The 20,629-nt window shown below is 44.1% G+C and overlaps 1 protein-coding gene across 1 annotated transcript in view; it reads right to left on the reverse strand.

The window, feature by feature from the left end:
* Nucleotides 1–20,629, reverse strand: part of Cap2 (cyclase associated actin cytoskeleton regulatory protein 2) — a 146,601-nt gene that overhangs the window by 87,782 nt on the left and 38,190 nt on the right. Inside the window, exon 4 of the mRNA XM_052157289.1 lies at nucleotides 1,213–1,290. Within this exon, the coding sequence (XP_052013249.1) occupies nucleotides 1,213–1,290 (78 nt within the window). The remainder of the gene's footprint in view (nucleotides 1–1,212; nucleotides 1,291–20,629) is intronic.

A 20,629-nucleotide genomic window follows, 5' to 3' on the forward strand; every position in this document is an offset into this window, starting at 1 on the left:
CAATGGAAACTACTTTTCCCACTTCAATCAAAGAAGGCAGCCTGATGCCTTCTGTCATTGCCTGGTTTTGTTTTTCTGTTTTCCAAGGCTAGGGCTGAGAAGGCCAAAGAGGAAATATTCCATGCTTTCAGGCTCATCCTGGTTTTGTGGTAGTTTCTTCTTTTACACAGAAGGCAGAGGCATGTCCATCTTATTAAGTTAGAATCACCCATGAAGCCCTACTACTCAAAGTCAAGGCCTTTCCTTGGACTTATTAAATAGGAACTCCTTGGGGCACAACTCACACACTGGTACTTGGGATGATGGTTCATCTTCAAGGTCAACTTGGTTACATTTGGAATTATCTAGGTGACGCATCTCTAGGTGTGTCTGCGAGGGTGTTACTAGAGAGATTTAACTGAGGAGGAAGACACTGAATGTGGGTGATGCTGTCCTGTGGGCTGGGATCCCAGAGAGAATGAAGAAAGAACGAAGGAGAAAGCTGTGTGGGCACCAGCATCCAACTTCTCGTCCCCATCAGGATCCACACGACCACCTGCTCTGTGCTCCAACCGCAAGACTTCCCTGCCACGATGGGCTGTGCCTTCAGACTGTGAGCCCAAGTCAATCTTCCTTAAGTTGCCTCTGTCAACTTTGGTGACAGCAACAAGAAAAGTAAGTAATTACAGACTTTCCACGTGGCACGAGACCTTCACAAGTTCAACTCAGACAAAAGCCCGGCATTGAGAATGGGGAGGAGGGCCAAGTCCTACCCCTCGCCAAGAAGCTTCTTGTAACTGTTTCCAGTTGGATAATAAACCAAGATCAAGTTGGAACTGAAAATTAGTGCAAGCATTTCCTTTATCATAAAAATAGGCAAGAACAAAAGACGCAGATGGCATGTATAAATTGGCTTCTATGGTGTCCATTGTCAAACCATAATATATCAATAATAAGATACGTCACAGGGGCTTTTTGTCATTCAAACAGGTGTGACACACATGCATACACACGCAAGTATGTGTGTGTAACATGCATGTGCACACACACAAATACAAACTTGACAGTATATATATTATGTTTGTCATCAAGGCTATCAAGATGGGAGAAATGCCACACTGTCATCTAGATTAGAAGCAGCACTGTCACATGTCTAGATGTTTCTAGAAGGAAAGGACTCTTCCCAGTTGATGTCTCACCCTGCCCACGCCGTTTGTTATGATGCCCTCTTACCTCCTGGGGCTGTTGGTACTGAGAAACCATGAGAAGAAAAGCACGCTGGGTCTGGAAAGCAGCATGGACCATTTCTGCCTGCCGACAGAAAAGAAAGCAACAGTTTCAATGTTTGGGTTCTGTTTGAAACAAGTATCAAACGTATCCCTCATCCATCCATCCCACCTCAGCAGTAAATATAACCATGAAGCATGAGAACATATGTTCACAGAGGAACTTGTAAATGCCTAATCACTCCAACGTGACTCATACTAGCCAAAATGTGGGAACAACCAACTGTCCATCAGCCCATTAACAGATTTTTTTTTTTTTTTTACGGTGCATTGTGCACCTTTGAAAACAAAGTGCTGTCACAGGCTGCGACATAGGCGAAGCTTCAAAACATTATGCTGAGTGACCAGAGCCAGTTACAAAAGAGTAGGCCAGTGTGATCTCATGTATGAGAAATGCCCAGAATAGGCAGAATAGAGGTAGAAAGAAGAATGATGGGTGGGAGGGGCTGAGGAGAGGAGGATGGGGAAGAAATTGCTGACAGACCACAGAGGGTTTCTTTTGGGGTTAAAAAAAATGCTTTGCAATGAGGCCTAGGATGGAGTGGGGTGGGGTGGCTCAGTGGGTAAAGAGCTTTCTGTGCAAGTAGGGGGGACCAGAGTCAGGTACACAGAACCTGCGTGAAAAAACGGGGCATGGGAGGGTGTACTTGAAATAAATCCCAGAGGTGGGGAGGCAGACACGGGCAGATCTCCAAGGCTCACCAGCCTGCCTAGCCTATTTGGTGAGCTCCAGGTCAGTAAGAAATCTTGTCTCAAGAAACAAGGTGGGTGGCTCCGGGAAACCATACCTGAAATGGACTTCTGGTCTCCATAGGCACCTGCGTTCATATGAATACCCAACCACAGGCTTCCAAATACACTCCCTCCCCTTCCCCTTCTCTCTCTCTCTCTCTCTCTCTCTCTCTCTCTCTCTCTCTCTTACACACACACACACACACACACACACACACGAGTTGTTCTCCAGTCAGACAGAATTGAAGAGTTTCACATCTTACTATATTAAAACCCACAGAATCCTACTCACTAAAATATGAATATTAGGATATATGAATTGTATCTCAAGCTGATTAAAAGGTTTGACTCATGGGGTGGGCATAGGAGTACACACTTTTAATCCCAGCACTCACAGAGCAGAGACACGTGGATCTCTGTGAGTTTGAGGCTAGCCTGGTCTACATAGAAAGTCATTTTCAGGGTGAAATGCTGCTCTCCTGACCAAAAGTTTGGTCATTAAAGTTTTCAAACCGTGTCTTCCCTCTGTTTCTTTTCTAAGTGTGCCCCAAATCTGTTTCACATATTCTAGTGGGAAAAGACCCAGTCTTAAGCCATCCACATGAAGTCACTCATTGTGGGTGATCATGAAGATGGACTGGAAGAGGTTTCAGGGCTATTGGGACCTGCTAAGTGTGGGTTCCCATGGGGATCCATCCCCAACCACCAACAAAAAGGCCTTGTATAAGTGGGAATGCCCTAGAACAGTCCTTTTTTTCTCATCCTCTTCATAATTAATTAATTCTAATTAATAGCAAAAATACTTTAAAATATCTATACCATCCATAATTAACCTTAGCTTCCTAGCATATTTCTGTTTTAAAAAAAGTCACATCACTGTTTGAGTTAGTTAAAACAGCTAATGTGTGGTGTTTGTGTGTGTGTATGTGTGTGTGCGCACACTCGCTTGCACACTAGTTTACATGCACATACATGCGCGCGCGCGCGTGTGTGTGTGTGTGTGTGTGCGCGTTTGTGCACTGGTCTATATGCACATATATGTATGTGTGTGTGTGTGCGCACACACTCATGCACTGGTCTACATGTACACATATGTATGTGTGTGCGCACACTCACTTGCACACTAGTCTACATGCACATACATGCGTGTGTGTGCACTCGTGCACTGGTCTACATGCACATATATGCATGTGTGTGTGTGTGCTCTTGCACTGGTCTACATGTACACATATGTATGTGTGTGTGTGTGTGCGCGCGCTCGTGCACTGGTCTACATGTACACATATGTGTGTGTGTGTGTGTGCGCGCACACTTGTGCACTGGTCTACATGCACACATATGCATGTGTGTGTGTGCGCACTTGTGCACTGGTCTACATGTACACATATGTATGTGTATGTGTGCACGCGCACTCGTGCACTAGTCTACATGCACATACATGCGTGTGTGTGTGTGTGTGTGTGTGTGTGTGTGTGCGCGCGCGCGCGCGCGTGCACTTGTGCACTGGTCTACATGCACACATATGCATGTGCGTGTGAAGGCTCAGGGTCAGTGATGGATGCCTTCATCTATTTCTCTCCAGCTCTACTTTATGAGACAGGATCTCGCACTGAACCGGTATGCATCAGTTCTGGCTAGCCAATAGTCTTCAAGGACTTGCCTCTCAGCTTCTAAGATGCACTCCTCCCCCAACAAGGCGAGGGTGCAGGCACGAGCTGCCATGTCTAGCTTTTTACGTGGGTTCTGGGGATCCAAACCCGGGTCCTGACATTTGCAGGGCAGGCACTTTACCGACCGAACCATCTCCTTTGCCTCAGACCATTTTTCTTTTCTTTTTAAAAATGCAAGATGTTTCAAAGATTGATGTTTTACAAAAATACCAGACAACCTTTACCACCTGGGCTGTCTCCAAACCCCATTTTCTGAGAGCATTGCTTTGGATCTGAGCTGAGCTGGGTGATTTTCTTCCTTGAAAGAAACTCGCTTATTCTCGTTTGAAGAGTGACTTAACTTCATTGTTGGGGTTCAACAGCTTAACTGAGCCATGTTTGCATTGTGAATTTCCCACATTGCATTTCTTAGGGTAGATTTGGTCTTTCCTTTCTTTTCTAGAAGTTTTCTTACAGTATGTGGCAAGTCTTCTCTCCCACGGGTGAGAGTCTGTATCCAGGGACTCTGACAGTGGTCCTCAGGGATTATACTCGAGTGTCTCTATAGCTTCTGGATTCTCTCTGTCTTTTATTTCCTGATCTGTGATCTGAGATCACTGGCATCATATGAATAGTTTTTTTCTATTGACAATACAGTTTCAGAGTCTCTCAGATGCATCCCGTTTCCAACACACATCCCATCTCCACACTCTTTGCCTTGGTTTCTTTAACTCAACTCTGCATTTTCGTTCCTTCTCATGGCTTCATCTCAACATTCTTAAAAGTTCTCAAAAACGTGTTTGGTATTTGTCTTACTTGGGGTTTTATAGCCGTGAAAAGACACCATGACCAAGGCAACTCTTATAAAGGAAAACATTTAACTGGGACTAGCTTACAATTCAGAGATGCAGGCCACTATCATTATGGCGAGAAGCATGGCCGCATGCAGGCAGATGTGCTGCTGGAGGAGCTGAGGGTTTTGCAACTTGATTTGAAGGCATCCAAGAGGAGGGTCTTGATCACACTGGCCAGACTTGAGCATACAAACACACACACACACACACACACACACACACACACACACACACACACACTAGACTTCAAAGCCTACCTCGGCCATGTCACTCTTCCTCTAACAAGGCCACATCTAATAGTGCCACTTCCCGTGGGTCAAGCATATTCAAACCACCACAATATCTCTGTCAATATTTTAGGGTATGTTAACTTTTGATCAAGTTACCATGGGGCATTTGTTTCTGTACCCTAAATTATTTTTCTCCAAGAGTGCTACAGTTGGATCTGGGCTGTACCCCCATGCCCATGTGGGAAGGACTGGCTTCCTAGCTTGAGGGGATATCGCATAAGAAGTGGGACCTAATGGGAGGCTTTTAGGTTCCTGGTGTCCTTGAAGAGGTTTCTGGTACCTCAGTCTCTTATAGCTCTGATTCTATCAGACGCTTCTCCCATCACTAACTAACAGTAATGAAGGCACCTGATTGAGGCCTGATTACATCTTTCTCCTATTTAATTTTATATATTGGGTATCTCCTTACAGCAAGGGATTTTAACACAAAGCGTGAGCCTGCACCCTCTACTTTGCCCACTGTGTTTTCTTCTGACATCGTCGGCAGCCACCATGCCGATTCTTTCGATCTTGTTCATTTCTTTTTGGTGTATATTGATACTTAAATTTTTCCTCATAAAACATGGACGACTGACTCCTGTAGACTCTTGCGGCCACACTGGAGGTCAGTGTTTTCCTTTCTGAGTCACAGTCTGAAAGTAGCATGCTTTAATTCCTGCCTCTTCTCATAGGGCCTGGTGTGTGATGGCTTACAAGTAAATTTCTCTCGAGGGGGCATGTGTTTGAACATGTGATTTCCAGCTGGCAGTGCTGTTTTGTGAGGTGGGGATTAGCCAGGAGAAGTGGTTCTTTGTAGGGTGGGCTCTGAGGCTGACAGTTTGTTGAAGCTTGGCTTCCTAGTCTGCAGAGATGTGAGCAAGCAGTCTCCCATTCCGGCTGCCACAGCTGTGAGCTGTTCCTGATTCCATGATTTCCCTGCCACAATGGGCTACATCCTCAAACTGCTGGCCAAAAATAAGCCCTGCTTCCTTGACTTGCTTCTTCGTCAGATATTTGGTCACAGCCATGATAAAAATAACTCACAATGAGTAATGGCTAGGGAACATGGAAAGGAGATGCCCATGGAGGTAGTTGTAGTTGTTAGAGGTTTGGGGTGCTGCTTGTCCCTAGAATTTGGTCCATAACCTGGACTGAGACTCGCTCCCTCTACTTGGAACATATGCTGTTCATACGGAGTGGTCCCCTCAGGTTTTAGTCAATTTCTTTAGAGTAGACATGAATAAGACACGGAGCTTTTAAAGCCACAGAGTGTAGCAGCCTATGTCTTTCTTTCGTTTCATATTATTCTTCTCTGATTTCATTTCTTCTAAGGCAAGTCTTTAAGGGATGGAAAAAGTTAGGACTCAAGCTGTTCACTTGTTAGTTGTGGACATTGTTTTAGATTGTGGGGTTTTTGATTTGGTTATTATAGAGAGATGTTTTTAATTGAGAGGGTGTCATACTACAACAGCGTCGTTTGGAACTCCCTGTAGCCCAGGCTAGCCTTAAACTTGCAACCCTTTCTTCCTAGGGGTTGAGATAAGAGACATGTATCATTGTTCCTGACCTTAGATTTTTTTTTTTGGAGTAATTTTATATTCACAGTGAAATTAAATACAGATTAGAATTTCCTATCCACTCACCACCCTCCCCTCTGCATGGTTAGTTAGTCTTTCCCACTTGAGAGTTCCCTCCCATTCCTTTTGGCTTTTTGCTCATTTGTGGAACCGAAGAATACTTTGCCTGAAGGAAACTTCCCTGAAAAGTACAATTCAGTTTTATGTGGTCTTGACTCAATACTAATATTAATATTCTTCTTGTTTGCTAATTTCTTCTCTAATTTCCTGTTAGCTTCCTTTCTGTTCGGGGCAATTTCTATCTCTGCTGAACTGGATTTGACTTCTTGATCTGTAAGGAGGGGATGGATTTCATACATTCTGAAAAACCCATTGCTAGACTAGAAATAGGAAGACTAGGTTAATTTCACTCCAGTATCAACACTAGGCTCTTTTCTAAGCTAGAAGGGTGAATATGTTAACGAAACTGATGAGTCTCTGTTACTCTAGTCATTATTTTGACTTCTGATAATTTCTACAGGACACCTTTAGGTTTTTTTTGTTTGTTTGTTTTTGTTTTCATGACTACTCTCATCTAAAGATTTTCTTCCACTAAGAAAATGCTTGAATTCAAATCAATACTAATAGTCCACTTACTTCAAAAAAAAAAAATCACAAACCAGACCCATTATTAACACAACAGACCACATCTTGTGAATATTCAATGAAATCATATTTTCTTAAAGCTATTTTGAAATTCACCACTGTTCCTTCTCTTTGCCCTGGTCATCTCATTGCTAAGACTAAGTGATTTAAAAATACCTTCTGTCAGATCTCTCTCAGCAAAGAGTAGAGTATTAAAATTTCACCAGCCTGGAAGCCATTGTGACTCACACATCTGAAGCTTTGAGCTGAGCTGCTTTTCAAAACATATTCGCAGTGCTTCAGAAAGACTTCTGTTGTTGTCCAACGACCACGTTTCTCAAAAAGACTGCCAAATGCAACCTTCCTCGGCCTGGATATAAATAAAATGCTTGCACTTGCCTCAGCAATGCTAACACAGAGGTCCTGTCCCCACCTATGAGGAGCGAGCTGTATGCTGACTTTCGGTTGCCATGGGAACAGTGATTCAGGATGGCCCAACTTCAACAGAGGAAATGGCAGCTCAGAGGTGGCATTAATGATATTTTTTTTAGTCATCCCATGATGAATACTGCCATTACCCTTGTCCCTAATAACGATGGCCACAAGTTTGCTGCTAATGAAGCACTTTGCTGGCAGGTCTTACTAGGGAAGATGGGCAATTTCATTAATTAATCCCTTTATGCAAAGGGCCTTTTACTCCCCTGCAACAGAGGCTGAGGTTGGGTGAGTTTCTGTTTCAGATCTTTTCCTTTGACTTATCCTTTGACTTTGGTGGAAAATGCCTTCCTGGGGAACTGAGTCTTTCTCTCGGCTCCCTGGAACTCTCATAGTTAGCAAACTCAAATGCAGATTTCATCTGGGACTCCATCAGTCTACACATAGTTACACATTTGAGCTGTTTTGCCCCATTTGCTTCTTCCTTCTGGAAAGTTCTACGAGTTCCCTCCACCATACAGCAATTTTTCTGGACCTGCTGAGTCTGGAAAGGGGAACAGTTGGCACACTCAGGCTGTTGAACACGTTATGAAAGAAAAAAAGCCAACGGTAGGGACTTTGTGGGAATGACAAACCACCATTGGTTTAAAGATTTCTGCTGACTTTGCCTGTTACATTTGTGAGGGTCACAGGGAGCCCTTAAGGGACCATTGAAGGAGACAGGCTCTGTGATATTTAATCAGGGGGAACAAGTGTACCTATCTGTCTATGAGTATGCATGTGGTGACAGGGTCACCACTATGGGCCATTCTGCTAAGGCCAGCTGGGGCTCTCAAGACAGGCTAGTGGGACCTTGTTCTGTGGCTGCAGAGAGAAGTACAGGAAAATGAATCCCTGTGATCAGTTGAAAGCAAGCCTTGGGGACTGGCAAGCAGACACCAGCTAAACATGACTTATTTTCATCTAATCCTCTTGGGAGAGAGCTGGCGCCCTGGGGAAGCCCAGCTGATCTCTGAGTGCTCATCAGAGCTTTGTAGAATTTCTCTGGAAAAGCCCAGGGCTGCAGAGTCCCATGCACATAGCCAAAAAAACCAGGCATGGCTCAGGGCAAGGGAGGGGCAAGACTTGGAGGATGGAAAAGCATTTAAGCAGGACACTGTGCTGAAGGCATTTCTAAACCTTCAAATACTTTGCCAGACCAGAAAGTAAAGAGAAAGGACACTCTGACCTCCTTGATCTAGGATTGAGTTTCCAGGGTTGCGATGATATCATTGGCAGGTTACTGCTATACCTCTGGCCTACTGAACTCAGCTGCCAACATTTGGAATGCACAATTTTTTATTTTTTATTTTTTATTTTTGTTTTTTGAGACAGGGTTTCTCTGTGTAGCCCTGGCTGTCCTGGAACTCACTCTGTAGACCAGGCTGGCCTCGAACTCAGAAATCCACCTGCCTCTGCCTCCCGAGTGCTGGGATTACAGGCATGCGCTGAGATACTGAATTTCAGGGCTACTTATTCTTCACCCCCTTCTACTCTGCCCTGAAGAAGTCCCTTGCATTTTAGCCAGGGAAGAGGTAAAGAGTCACCTGACTGATGGATGACACATGAAAAATGCTGGGTAGGAGGCAAGGGCAAATTCCACCTGCTACATGATTTTCTTGAAAGCCAGACTTGCAGTCATGACCCTGAACTCCAGCCCACAAAACCCCATGATGGAAGACACCAGGACTGCCGTGTTACCAGCCTCGGGAAAGGCTTAAGCCACTGCTTCTTTGTCCACAGAGACCACGAGAGCCAGTCAGTAAGTCTTAGCGCTCAGACTCACTCACAGAGTTCCTGGAAGAAATCTGCAGGCTGTCCCCAGGAGCCACGTTCTTCCAGTTAGGAATCCACACAGGGAAACCTCTGTCTTCAGTGGTACCTGAAGTATTCTTTCCTGCACATCTGTATTATTTCCTTCAGGAGGTGAGCTGGCAAAATAACTCAGAGGGCATCCACTCTGGGACTGTGTCGTTAGCCTGTCCAAGGGGTTCATTTCACTCAGTCTCCGAGGAAGGATAAAGGCATTTGCCCAGAGTCAGGAGACAGTAAACAACAACAACAACAACAACAACAACAAAAACCTTAAAGATTTATTTATATGAGTACACTGTAGCTGTGTTCAGACACACCAGAAGTGGGCATCAGATCCTATTACAGATATCGTGTGGTTGCTGAGAATTAAACTCCAGACCTCTGGAAGAGCAGTCAGTGCTCTTAACGGCTGAGCCATCTCTCCAGACCCCTCTTTCCTTTTTAAAGACAGGGTCTCACTATGTTGCCCTGGATGGCCTGGAACTCACTATGTAGACTGGACTATTCTCAAACTCACAGAGATACTCCTGCCTCTGCCTCCTGAGTACTGGGATCAAAAGTGTGCATTACCACACCTGGCTAAGAATTTCTTTCTTTTTCCAATGTTTTTATTTGTGTGTTTGTATGTGAGTAGGGCTGTGTGTGTGTGTGTGTGTGTGTGAGTGTGGTGCTTGGGAGTCTAAGTCAAGGGCAAAGAGGGACCACTCTCTCCATGCTCGCCTCATGCATAGAACATCACACACTGAGCCTCTCATAGCCACACCAAAGGTTCGTGTCTCTGACAAAGAGTTTGGATAGAGCCCAGAATGTTTCCTGCCTCCAAAGCCTCCAGTAGACACACCTCCATTGACACTAGAGCCCTCCATAACTCCTTATCCAACACTCTGTCCCAGTCGAAGAATCTTCTTAAAAAGAGTTTGGGACAAGAAATATGCTCATATGCTCTAAGCCTGCCTTTTACAACATTTTTATCTCTTAAAGAGGGAGAGGAGGAAGGGGAGGGGGAAGAGGAGGGGGGAGGGAGAGGGAGAAGGAAAGAGAGGGCAGGGGAAGGGGGAAGGAGAAGAGAAGGAGGAGGGAGGAGGAGGGAAAAGAGGAGGAGGAGGGAGGGTGAGGTGGAAGAGGAGGAGGGAGGGGGAGAGGGAGAAGGAAAGAAAGGGAAGGGGAAAGAGGGAGGGGGAGGGGAGAGGGAGAAAGAGAGACAGACAGACAGACAGACACACACATACACACACACACACACACACACACACACACACACACACACACACACATCCAGGGAGGCTAGAGAAGCTCCTAACTGTTAGCAAGTGCCAGATCTGAGTCAAGTCTCTGGACAGTACTACTGTCCTCTCCTTAGCCTGGTACTAGTCTTTATTGTAACTTTGTGTGGACATGTCTTCACTGCCTCCTCAATGACAGATGTCCCCAAAGTGTCAAGAACTCTTTTATTTAGTTTTTTTTTTTCCTGCCTTCTTCAGTGAGCTACGAGGATTTGGATGCAACAGATGTCTCACAACTATTTTCTGCCTGTCTCAAGCTCCACGTGCTGTAGATTAGACTAGTTCATAGAAAATCAAGTCTGGAAGCCAACTGAATGGTGAAGGCTCAAAGAGCAACGGCTAGGGATTATGTCCATCCTCAAAATCAGAGCAGAAATGGACTCTACCATTGTCTTTGGCACCCAGATAACACTGTAAGCTAAGAGAAGCACTTCTTGTCTGACCTGTGAGTAGACACAGTCTTCAAGATGTCCAGAGTGCTTCACGCCCTACATGGCTGCTGACTTCGCTGCCTCTCTCAGTCTCCTAAGTGTCCACTCCAGGAGTCCCACTGCCCTACCCCAGTCATCACCAGACACATGATGGTTACTGACTGATGAGCAGATGCATGCCGGAATGGATTGGCATGGGCAGGATGTGAACTGAGTAAATTATTAAAGTGTTACAGCCAGTGGTGCTGACTTATAAAAAGCTGATAGAATGGGGACTGGTGAGATGGGTCAGTGGTTAAGAGCACTGACTGTTCTTCCAAAGGTCCTGAGTTCAAATCCCAGCAACCACATGGTGGCTCACAACCATCCATAATGAGATCTGACACCTTCTTCAGGTGTGTCTAAAGACAGCTACAGTGTACTTACATACAATAATATTTTTTTTAAAAGCTGATGGAAAATCTAATAGATCTCTCTTGTGCTTCCAACTACCATGACTGATCATTAACGTATTTGCTTCCTTCTCCTCTTCCTTCTCCTCCTCCTCCTCGTTCTTCTATGTTTTTATTTAGGGGTGGGATCAGGGTCTTGTGTAGCCCAGAGTGGCTCAAACTCATTACCAAAGGATGATCTTGAACATCTGATCCTCCTCCTTCTACCCCCTAATGGTGGGATTACAGATGTCCTGGGAAATGTACTAACTTGAGCCACATCCCCCTCTACATTTTAGAAACTGGGCAAAGCTTATTGAGTTTTGTTTTCAGTTGACACTGTGGAACATCCATTCTGATTTCATCTTCCGGGCAATGGAACATCTCTTTGAGATAGGTGGAAGGGGAACAGGAGATTGTGAGGGAGATGTGGAGTGTGGTGAACTCGGCGCTGAAGTTATCTGGCAGAGAGCTGAGTGCGCCTGTGATGCAGTAGGCTCATCTAGCCACAGCGATAAGCATGGTTCTCACTTGGATTGTTAAAAATAGCCAAGCTCCCTAACGGCGTGTTTACCTTCACTACATAAGGTTTTGATTCTCTCTGCTTATTGTTCTACGTATCTGGAGGTGGTTGGAGCTGCTTACAGGGAATGGGCGGAGGCAAGGCAACACCCTAAATGACCTCTCTCTGTGCAGCATCACAGCAGAAATAAACTTAGAAGTACAGAATGTTTCTTCGTTGTGACGTTTGGTTCTCATGGACTTTTGCCTACTTCGCACGATAAGCCATCTCTCTTGTCCCACTGCCAGTAGGAAAGGGCAAAGAAGCCAGAATTACCATCCACAAAGGGAATATACACATCTGCTGGTGCTTAGGGCAAAGTCAGAAGCTAAGACTTAAGACACCAGATTAGTTTCAGATGGCTGAACCTGCCATAGTGAAAGAGTGTGTTTGGCCCCATCCCTTCTGCAGCATCTTCACGCCTAACTCTATACCTGGGCCCTGCAGGGCTTGGCATGTGTCAACTGTTCCTACCCAATCAGCAAATGATAATAGTGTGGTTCTAATCTTTTAAATGATTTATTTATTTTGTTTTGAATTATGTGTCTATACACGTGTCTGTGTGTGGGTAAGTGTGTGTGAGAGCAGGTACCCGGAGAGGGCAGAAGAAGGACTCTCTTGCAGCTTTACTTCCGGGCATTATTGGCTTCCTGACAGACTCTCTTGCAGCTTTATTGACCAGAATTGTCGGCTTCCTGACATGGGTGTAGGAGGGCCATGCAAGAACCCTTTGCAAGAGCCACATTGGCTCTTACCTGCTTGATCTCTCTCTCACTCTCTCTCTGTCTCTCTCTGTCTCTCTGTCTCTCTCTGTCTCTGTCTCTCTCTGTCTCTCTGTCTGTCTCTCTCTCTCTCTCTCTCTCTCTCTCTCTCTCTCTCACACACACACACACACCTATGTGAATATATCTTAGGAGGAGAAAACAGGGTTGCCTCATGAGTGTTTTGTTTGGTTGGTTTTGAGAGAAGGGCTCATGATGTAATTCTGGCTGGCCTAGCACTCACTGTGTAGACCAGGTTACAACCCATAAGAGATGTGCCCTGCCTGACCCCCAAACATTGGGATTAAAGGCATGTAGCACCATGCCCAGAATAATGAATGATTTTTAAGATTTTGAAAAGCATCCTTATGAAACCAATTAACTCCTGACAACCATGCAAGCTATCTTCAGGTGCCGGGATTGCACCTTCCTGTATCAGTTGTCTTGTTTTTCCATATCTGACTGTTGAAAAAGTTATTAGGAAAAGATATAACTGAATAAAATAGAGACTAACTTCACCATCAAAAATGATCGTTGTGGCTATGTATTGTGACAGACACATTTAATGCCAGCACTTAGTACCAGGAATCGCCATGTGTGGTACTCAACCCTGGCTGTCCTGGAGCTCTCTCTGTAGACCAGGCTGGCCTTGAACTCACAGAGATCTGCCTGCCTCTGCCTCCTAAGTGCTGGCACTAAGGGAGTGTGTCGCCACCACCACCTGGCTCTAAATCATTTTCTAACTCTTTAGAACAACAGAGTTTCCAAAAGACCTATATCTCAGCCACGGCTGCCTTTCTGAAATCTCCTGTATGCGCATGATAAAATGGAGCTGAAATTTACAGCCTGACTGGGGAGTTGAAGCACTAATGTCACACTTTCCACTTACTTAAAAAAATATTTGGCTATGAGCCATTAAATCATAAAGATGAATTCATTTAAAGACCCGGCCTGCTCAAATACAACTGAGTCACAGTCATTTGCAGGCTCTTGCCTCTGCCAAACTATATATCAGGAAAGCAATTACTTTCTATTAGGTAATTGTTATAAATTAATATTCTCCTGCCTTTACAGTTTGCTGAGTTCCTTTCCTCCAGCTCTGCTGCCAGCGGCAGAGAAAGGGGGCGTGCCTACTGAGCAGGAGTAAATAGCTTTGCTGTCTAGAAAGGGAAGCCGGGTAGGTAGCGCAAGAGTGCCAGTGTTAGACTACTGGGGACATTTTATTGGGGAAAAGAAAATCATTCAGGCACTGATAATAAATGTGGGTTATTCTTCATTAATGGGACTGTTGCCTTGGCAACTTCTAGCTCACAGAATTGTTCAGATCAGCCCAGGGAATGATTCTAAGTGTCTTTCTCTGTATTCATGCCTGGCATCTTCTCTTCCATATCTCAGCTGCATTTCTGGTCTCAGCCTGGGTGACCTCAATATCCTGCCAACCTCACCCCAAATATACCCCATCCAACCCCAGAGGGGCAACTTAAACAGACTTCCTGATACATGGAATAGATCAAAGGTAGTGCTGATAAATGGCTTTCTTTTGCAGAGGTGTGACTTACATGAGCAGTGTCTCATTCTCCTCATTATTCAGCAGGATCCGGCAATGTATTTTAAAGCATCCAAGTCCATGAATATTAATGTGCATTCAAATCATGCATTGTTTCCCTAAAATGTTTATTTTCCTAATGCCTAATTATCATCAAGCAGCCCAGTGTACTCTGAGTCACGTGACAGCACAGGTCAGTTACAACAGTGTGTGAGAGGCAGGGAGAGTCTGACAACTGTGGGAGGGAGCACTTGACATTGTCTTTTCTTTTCCAGTGACAGAATCGATCCTGGAGAGGACAAGTGTACAACCGTATAGTCATCTGTGTGAGCGGTTACCCACTGCAACTCCATCAAATGTCACAAAAGCACAGGGCCACAGTGGGGTTGGCAAGGAGCTAAGGGTGTGTAGTTTAAGAGGGTCCCTGTCTCTCAGGTCATATCTAAGGCCTGGTTCACATGTCTTGGCCGAATTAGGGCACTGCATTCTTATACACACATTAATGTGCCTATATACAATTCTGACTCTTCAAATCATTTGCGGCATAGCCATGCAACAAAATATTGTGGCGTTATAACAAATGATAGCATAAGCATGTGCTGACATGTCTATATGACAGGTCTCCATGTACTGATATGGAAAGAGGTTTGGAACATATGGCCTACGTGGAATAATCAGGTTATGAGACTGTCAGATACAGAAAAGTCTGAAACGGCAACAGAAACCAGTAAACAAAGAGTTAAAATCGATGAGCAGTTTCTTGGGGCCTGGGAACAGCAAAAGAAAGAAAACACCATTGTGTTTCAAACTATTTGCTTTTTTTGACAGGCAGGAATATTGTTACCCCTTTGTGTTCCAAACAGAACCACGCTCCCAAATTGACTTCATTTTCAAATTCAATTGTTGTGTAGTTTGGCTCCTCTCCAAATTCTCTCCCTTGTTTTCCTAACACTCAGGGGATCAAGATACTCTATCAACATCTTTAAACCAATTCTTTTGACAGAGGAAGCTACCAATGGTTTCATGGTTGATGGCTCTTGGGTCTATACAAGTAAGAGGGGCTAGGTTGCTTTAAGCCAGGGGAAATAAAACACTCAGTCTAGAATGCCTGATGGCTCTAAGCATTATCCTTTAGATTTGTGTTGTGTAAACCATATTGTCTGTGTGTCTCTGTCTGTCCAGCCGTCCATCCATCTGTCTCTGTCTCCCTTTCTCTCTGTGTGTGCATGCACATATGTTTACACAGGTGCATGTGCATATGTGTACACACCTGGAAACCAAAGGTCATCTTCAGGTGTCATTTCTCTGGCTCTGTCCAGTTTGCATTTTGAGACAAGGTCTCTCATTATGACCCAGGATTCTGACTAGGTAGGCTGGCTGACTGGCCAGCCAGCCCCAGGGATCTGCCTGCCTCCCCTCCCCCCTCTAGGATTGCAAGCGCCTATCACTATACTTAGCTTTGTGTGTGTGTGTGTGTGTGTGTGTGTGTGTGTGTGTGTGTAATAAAAATCAAGCTTGCTAGATGAGCATTCAACCAATTAAGACGTTTCCCTAGCCCCTCCCCAGTCATATTCTTGTCCACCATTTCATGGATGCCCCTAAATAGCAAATAAGTCATGAAGGATTAAGTCTGTGGTTGCTTACAGAGAAGGAGAAGGGCCTTTATTATGACTGAATAGCTTCGCAGGAAGATGTGGATGGGAAACCATGGACTTCAGAGTCACACAGGCCTGACACGTGGGCCCAGCAGGTTACTCCTGAGAGTCCTTGCTTTATCTCAAAAGCCATCTTCCTTAGGAGATCCGTCCTCTCAAGGATCCTGTCAAATAATGCTTGTTAACAGCAATGCACCGTGTCCAGGCACACTTCGGGCCTCAACAAGAGCTAGATCCATCTACAATCATCTGTCTGACCAACACAGAAAAGCAAATGCAAGACAGGGAGATGAAGCTGATCTCCAGTGGGTAGAAAACTTAGGCAGGCACCTGATACTACCCACTTACCAACCAGGTCCAACAGCATCGAACTTCAGATCTCACTACTCGGACTTGGCTGCGAAAAGCCCCCTTGTGGGGCTGGAGAGATGGCTCAGAGGTTATGAGCATTGGCTGTTCTTCCAGAGAAGCTGGGTTCAGTTCCCAACATCCACGGGGTAGCTCACAGCTGTTAATTCCCAGTACCCACATGGCAGCTCACAGCTGTTTGTAACTCCAGTTCTAGGGGATCCTACAGCATTTTACAGATTCAATATGCAGACAAAACACCAATACACATGAAATAAAAAAATAAATAAAAAATTAAAAGTTGAATAAGAGAAAAAAATAAACTGATATTGGGTGGGGGAGAATGGAAAAAGAAAAAAGAAAAGAAAAAGTTCTTTGCCATAAAGATAGCTGGCCAGTTCCGCAGATACCCAGGCACAGGGCCTTCTGCAGCTCAGCAGTGTGTGCTGGGTGAGGACTCCTTCCTGGTGCAAAGAAAAGCTTCTCTTAATTTGTATTGCTGTTGGTGTCCTTAGTAAATAACCTCTCAAGTGGTACATTAATTCCAGAACCCAGTTTTAAAACTACTAGTCCCTTCTTTCTCTTCTGATAGCAGCCCCAAAGGTTTGTTACAAAATATACAAAGACATGGACATTCAGAAAGCAGAGAATTTTGGGACTCCTACCTCCAAAAGATGCTCACTGTTGGTAGTCCAGAGTCTATCCTCCTGGACTTTGTTTTTAACGAGGTAAATCTTTCTTCAGGCACAGATCACCTCCTACCGCACTCTCTTTAATCCCACTCTGCCTATCCACAGAAAATCTCCTTCCTTGTTCTTTTTGTCCCACTTGGGAGTTCCAAGATTCCCCTTACAATGGTTGCCAGGCATCAAAGGCAGTGACTCTGTCCTCACACAAAGAGAAGGGAGAGTCCAGTCCAGTTTGGTAGTGAAAACTGGAGAATGCCCAGGCTCGCATTCAGCGGAAAGCATGCAGACTCTCCACAGAAATCCCCATTTCTTCAACTTTCTCTAATTAAGCAAACAATCCCCTGGTATCAGCATTCATAACAAATGACCATTTTTCATTCAATGTTATTGTCGTTTAGCAGAAAACACAGTGGGAGGGATTCCTTCCTTGCATTTTGTCATACTCAAGTGCTGTTGGGAAATTAGGTTCTTCCTTTTAATCGCCCAGCACAGGAGCATTTGTAAAACTTAAAATATCTCATCAGAAAAAAAATAAAGTTTAAGGAGACCAGACAAATAAAATTTCAGTTTTTTTTTTTCAATTACTAAATCCAGGACACTTCAAACCATCCCATTTGGTTGCTGTAAAAGTCTTCAGCAACTTTCAGATCTGATACCTAGGAAACAGGGTCAGTGCCGTATGTACAATGCTTACAGGGCAGCCTGTCAGCCTGGCACACCATCCGTGGCTTCCGGATGCGCCAAATGACTCCTGAGTTGACTAAGACATCTGTATTACATGCATTGAGACAATCTACTTACTGGGTTTTTCATTCTCTCCTAGATGTTTACCATTATAGAAATACATGCAAGGATGGTCTCATAAAACCAGGGAGATTTGATTATTGGAAATATACAGGGCATTTCCAGCTAAAAATTTAATTTTGTAACATATACTTCCAGGTTCCAGAGTTTGCTATTGTCTGATATCTATCCTTTTGAAAACTGATTCGGGGTGTGTGTATGTGTGTGTGTGTGTGTGTGTGTGTAGTTGTGTCTGTCTGGTCATCATGCCAAACCCCAGCCCAAACAGAGAAATCAAACAAAATTTGCTTTCTTTTCTTAGCTTTGACCTTCAGTTGGAAATACTTATAGTCAGGGTCACAGAAGTATTTTGTCTCTGACTGAGCTCAGCTGGTTGTATTGGCAGTGATTACCTCCCAAATTGGCAGTAAATTGGTGGATTTACTCCTTCCTTAAGAATTCTTGTCTTGCTTTCTTAAGCTGCCTAAGAGGCAGTTTTTCAACCGTTCCCTATCTACAGCCACAAGACAGAAACAGGAGCGAAGAGACAGAGGGAGATAGCTATGATTGTCAGAGTGTGTGCGTGTGTGTGCGTGTGTGTGTGTGTGTGTGTGTGTTAAACCTCTACAGAGATACAAACATCTAACTCTCTTTTAATACTTCATTGCTAATTTATGCAAATTTAAAAATCTGGCCTTGGTCATTCATTTTTGACAGTCTAGACTTGGCTTAATTCAAATCATCAGCTACAGCAAATCAACCCCACCACTGGTTATATTACATATCAATAATTTGATTAATTTACCTAACTATTAATTTTTATGCAATTGTTTGGCACATTCATATTATTCATTTATTGTGGCCACAGTTCTGGGTACAAAGAGGTCGGGAGAAAACTACTTGCTTGCTGAATCTTGCAATAACTCCCGGCATTCAGCAAGTGGGTCTGAATAATCTCTAACTAAAGCAAGTAAAACTCAAGTATTAGTTAAGAGTCCTAATGATTCAGGTTTGCACGCCCAGCACATAGGTGGCCACGGCTGGAGATTTGTCATGAGTTTAAGGCCAGTCTATGTTATAGAGTAAGGCCCATCTTCAAAGAGTTTAACAAAAGGAAACACATTTATACATGAAACACACATGGGAGAGAAATTATTAGTTCATTGAACATCCTGTTCAATTACTAAGGCATTTGTTTGATTTTTTAAAAGGTGTGACTTATAACATGTAAAAACATGTTAATAATACATAAATATATTTATGAATACACATGTGAACTGCCAGATTTAAAAGTGATCCAACTTTTGTTAAACTACTATTGAATTACAACTAAAAAGGACAAAATATAGTGAAGATGAGAGGCAAAGTTTGCTGTTGCTGTGCACACAGTAACAGATCTGCAGACACTTCTCTTAGAATCAGAGAGATTCATGGACCAGGTACCCACGTATCTGACAGACAATGAGTTTCTTGTATGCACCCAATATGGTATTATGAGGAATTTTTTTTTTGAGAACAGTGTGTATATTTTATGCAGACCTAATGAGATTATCTAAATAAAATTAGAATATAAAGACCCCTGCACTTTAGGACAGAGTATGAACATCATAACATCCTTCTGTGATTGTGTCATTCTGAAATCCAGACAGAAAAGAACAGGACATCTGGCTTGCCAGAACTTGGTAGAGGGCTTTCCCGGCATTCACAGAGGCATGGTTCAATCCCCAGCACTCAGTAAACTAGGCCAGGGCATACACCCGCGATCCCAGCACTCAGGAGGTGGAGGCAGGAGGTTAAAACGGTCAAGACTGAAGAGTAAAAAAAAAAAGTTCAAGGCAACCCTTAACTGTTAACTGAGTTTCGGGCTAAGTTAGGAAACATGAGACCTGGTTTCAAAAACAAAACAAGCCAAACCAAGATGAACCAGAAAAAACCAAAAACAAAAACAAAAACAAAAAACAAACAAAACAAAACAAACCAAAAGTAAATGCTCTAATTATTGGCATTGTTGTAGAAATATGGGAAAAGAGGAGAGGAGGACAAGACATAAAAGGGACAGCAAGGGACATGAGACGGGACACTTATTGTGGCATTTGGCACTGTGACTTAACTTCTGATATAAAGTTCAGGGGGACAGTATGTTTGAGGAGAAAATTCTAGGAAAAAAATTTGGCTGGGCAGTGGTAGCACACACCTTTGATCCCAGCACTCAGGAGGCAGAGGCAGCTGGATCTCTGAGTTCGAGGTCAGCCTGGTCTACAGAGCTAGTTCCAGGGCAGCCAAGGCCACAGAGAAACCCTATCTCAAAACAAACCAACAACCACATAACCAACCAACTTTCCTTCCTTCCTTCCTTCCTTCCTTCCTTCCTTCCTTCCTTCCTTCCTTCCTTCCTTCCTTCCTTCCAAAGATTTATTTATGTATATGAGTACCCGGTAGCTGTCTTCAGACACACCAGAAGAGGGAGTCAGATCCTATTACAGATGGTTGTGAGCCACCATGTGGTTACTGGGAATTGAACTCAGGACCTCTGGAAGAGCAGTCAGTGCTCTCACCACTGAGCCATCTCTCCAGCCCAAGACTTTTTTATAAAGATGTTAAAAATTCATTGTGTAGTCTCACTGTATAAATAAGGACATCTGCTTCTAATGTACACTGTATTTGTTGTGTCTGATCTCACTACACCTTCCCTCCTCTGCCCCGGCCCCCCTTCCCACCGCCCCCCCCCCCCGTGCTGCTCCTCCCCCTCCCCTCCCACTAGTTCCCTTTATTCTCCCAGACAGTCCAGCTTCTACACATACGTGCACAGGACTTCATGTATCTCCATAAAACTAGGAACCGCAAATGTGAGGAAGCACATTCATTTTCACAAAACTGCCTT

The sequence above is a fragment of the Apodemus sylvaticus genome, chromosome 14 (genome assembly GCF_947179515.1).
Source record: "Apodemus sylvaticus chromosome 14, mApoSyl1.1, whole genome shotgun sequence".
NCBI lineage: Eukaryota > Metazoa > Chordata > Mammalia > Rodentia > Muridae > Apodemus > Apodemus sylvaticus.